Source organism: Pogona vitticeps, chromosome 2, assembly GCF_051106095.1.
Source record: "Pogona vitticeps strain Pit_001003342236 chromosome 2, PviZW2.1, whole genome shotgun sequence".
In the NCBI taxonomy this organism is placed as follows: domain Eukaryota; kingdom Metazoa; phylum Chordata; class Lepidosauria; order Squamata; family Agamidae; genus Pogona; species Pogona vitticeps.
The window spans coordinates 23,523,615-23,526,703 of record NC_135784.1 but is presented as its reverse complement, the minus strand read 5'-3'; the positions used below and the strand labels follow the sequence as shown (position 1 = coordinate 23,526,703).

At 40.7% G+C, this 3,089-nt stretch overlaps 1 protein-coding gene across 2 annotated transcripts in view; it reads left to right on the top strand.

Moving 5' to 3' along the window:
• Nucleotides 1–3,089, top strand: part of AGPAT1 (1-acylglycerol-3-phosphate O-acyltransferase 1) — a 79,895-nt gene that overhangs the window by 46,634 nt on the left and 30,172 nt on the right. For both annotated transcript variants that reach the window (XM_072988604.2, XM_072988605.2), the window contains exon 2: nt 2,216–2,405. In XM_072988604.2, the coding sequence (XP_072844705.1) occupies nt 2,221–2,405 (185 nt within the window). In that variant the 5' untranslated portion in view covers nt 2,216–2,220. The remainder of the gene's footprint in view (nt 1–2,215; nt 2,406–3,089) is intronic.

Below are 3,089 nucleotides of genomic sequence, written 5' to 3'. Positions count from 1 at the left end.
GTATGTTTCTTGGGTACATGAACTGCTCCCAGACTCTGGAACTCCCTCCCACTGGAGGCCAGCCTGGCCCCATCTTTGCTGTCCTTCCAGAAGCAGGCAGAGACCTTTCCCTTCGGGCAGGCTTTCCCTTAATGACGGGTCTCCCTGATTGGGTGTTTTAAACGGATGGTTGTGTTTCATTGCTTTGAATGTGTTTCTGCTGTTGTTGACTGTCTTTTTATGTTGTTAAATGCATTTGTTTGGTCCTTTTCAGTATTTGTATGCATACTATTTTTTAATATATATATGAAGAAAAGTGGGGGAAATATTTTTAAATTAAAATAAATTTTAAAAAAATATAATGTGGGGATAAACATGTACAGAACTCCATAAAAAGCCTGGAAAAATCACCAAACAGAGGTTGTTATGGGAAAAGGATTTTCAAGAGAAGGCCTAAATTCAGAAAACATGAAGACCGAATTTGTCTGCTCCAGGTTCTGAGTTTTTCTATCTTTGTTCAAAGACTTTTCTCTTCCAGCAGGCATTTAATCTTTAATTAGTTGGTGCTCTTGTAAGTCCTAGTGCCGACTTTTGAACATCTTAATATCAGAACATTATAATATTAGAATTGGCTGTCTTACTCTGTGGTTGTTTCTGTTGTTATCCTATTGACTGTCCTGGATGTTTACGGCGACAAACCTTCCTGCAGAAGTTTCCGTTTGAATGATGTATATACGTTTCAAGCAAAAGAAGAAAAAGAGTGGAAGAATAAAAATATCTCTTCTGTCATTCCACCTGTAGAAACTGACTGGCGTGATAGTGGCATCTTATGTCAGCACTGCCAGTGGAAAAGTGTCCCCCTACAGCAGGTAGCAAAGTAACCAAACCATTCGGCGGGCTATGGAGCATCCACCGTTACATCTTGTAGCACCCCATGATCATCCTTCAGCATCTCCCACCTGAGGCAGTTGGTCATCCTACCCAATGTCAGGGATGGCTTAGTCAGCCTGCCTGCCTGCCTGCTGGCCTTCTTTCTTTCTTTCTTTCTTTCTTTCTTTCTTTCTTTCTTTCTTTCTTTCTTTCTTTCTTTCCTTCCTTCCTTCCTTCCTTCCTTCCTTCCTTCCTTCCTTCCTTCCTTCCTTCCTTCCTTCCTTCCTTCCTTCCTTCCTTCCTTCCTTCCTTCCTTCCTTCCTTCCTTCCTTCCTTCCTTCCTTCCTTCAACTCATTCTATGGTACAGATAAACTGCAAGGATACATAGTAATTAGCAATGATTAGACTTTTCCACAATATTTTATGGGGGGTGGAGAAGGGAAACATTCAGCATCTTTGTGATCCGTGCTTTGATATTATAAAGTTTGTGATTATATTGCTGCCAGTTTGTTATGTTTTATTGGGTTTATTCTTCTTGTGGGTTCCCTTGAGTGTTAATGTCTGATTAAAAACCAAGATGCAAATGCAGCACATAAATGAACAATAATATAAAATGGCATGCTATGTTAATTTTACAAACAGTTGAGTAAATCACAGGAGAAGTTTTTGTTCCCTCCAGTAGCCTCTCTGGTCAAGAGAGAGAAAAGATCTGCCAGGTATTTTGAAAATAATAAAACAAAAATAAAATAAAATAAAAATAATAAATATATACATATTTGATCTTGCCTTCGCCTTTAAAAAGAACTCAAGGCATCATTAAAAAGGCAATATTTAAAAACTTGAAACAGTATGTATGCAAATATTTAAAAATAATTAAACAAGTATTGTATTAAAAACAGTAATAAAATCAATACTAAAACACATTTAAAAGAATAGCACAACAATCCTCCCACTGGAGGCCGGGCTGGACCCATCTTTGCTGTCCTTCCACAAAACTTTTCCAAGCCATGGATCCGTCCATATCAAGTGATATTCAAATAGTATGTCCAATGTATAAATAAATACAGTAGGACCCCACTATCTGCGGGATCGGTATCCACTGATTCATTTATCTGCTGCCTGAAAATGCTAAATTAAAAAAAACCAGAAATCAGTATTTATATGTATTTCCAGGGTGTATTTAACAGAACTGGCTACTAGAGGGAGCGTTTAATGCTTTCACTTTTTGGGGTATCCCCAGAAAGGCTTGGAACGGATCCCCCCGGGTACTACCATACCTACTGTCTAATTCTGTGAAAGTTTATTTTAAAATAATAATAACTAAGCTGATTTGCTCTGTCCACCCTCCCTCTGCCGCCTTCTCAGGGACAATGGAGATCTCGGCGGGCCAGTGGCTCCTCATCCTCTTCCTGGTTGTGCTCCCGCTGCTTTACGAATGCAGCACCACCTTCAGGTACTTCTGCAAGATGGCGTTCTACAATAGCTACATCCTGTTCTTGGCCGTCATTGTCATCCCTATCTGTGCAGTCCGTGGACGCAACGTGGAGAACATGAAGTAAGTGCGGATGAGGGTGTGCGGATGAGGACGTGATTTCCTAGAGGGAAATGTTTATTGTGCTTCTTGATATACATCTTTGTGTGTTTGAACACTGCTAGAACAGGATCTTTCTGCTGAAAGTAAAGGAGAAGGTGGTATTTCCTTCCCTTTTCCCACATACAGAAGCTGCCTGTCATTGATGTTCCAATCTTACTTCAGGACAGGACATCAGTGGTTTAGTGTAACGGGTCAAAGGTCCTGGATTTTCTGAATGGCAGAGAAAATGGCATCATCAGCAACCTGCCAAACCCCCCAGTTTCCTTTTTTCACCTCTGAGCATACAGTGGACCCTCGACTTACAGACGGCTCCACTTACAGACTTTTCGAGTTATAGACTTCTCTGGCCGCAAAATTTAGGCTCGACTTGCAGCCGGAGAATCGACCTACAAGCCGGGGAAAAATGGAACAAAAACGGCTAGTTATGGATTAATTGGTTTTCAATGCATTGTAAGTCAATGGAGCCTCGACCTACAGACTTTTCGACCTGCAACCACCATTCCAATACGGATTAATTCCGTAAATCGAGGGTCCACTGTACTTGTAATCCTCATAGCAGCTGGAGGAGAATGTTGTAAGCTATCCCTGTTGAAATGCAAAATATTTGAGGGAGACTTGGCCTTGAACAGGCAATCAAGAGCCATT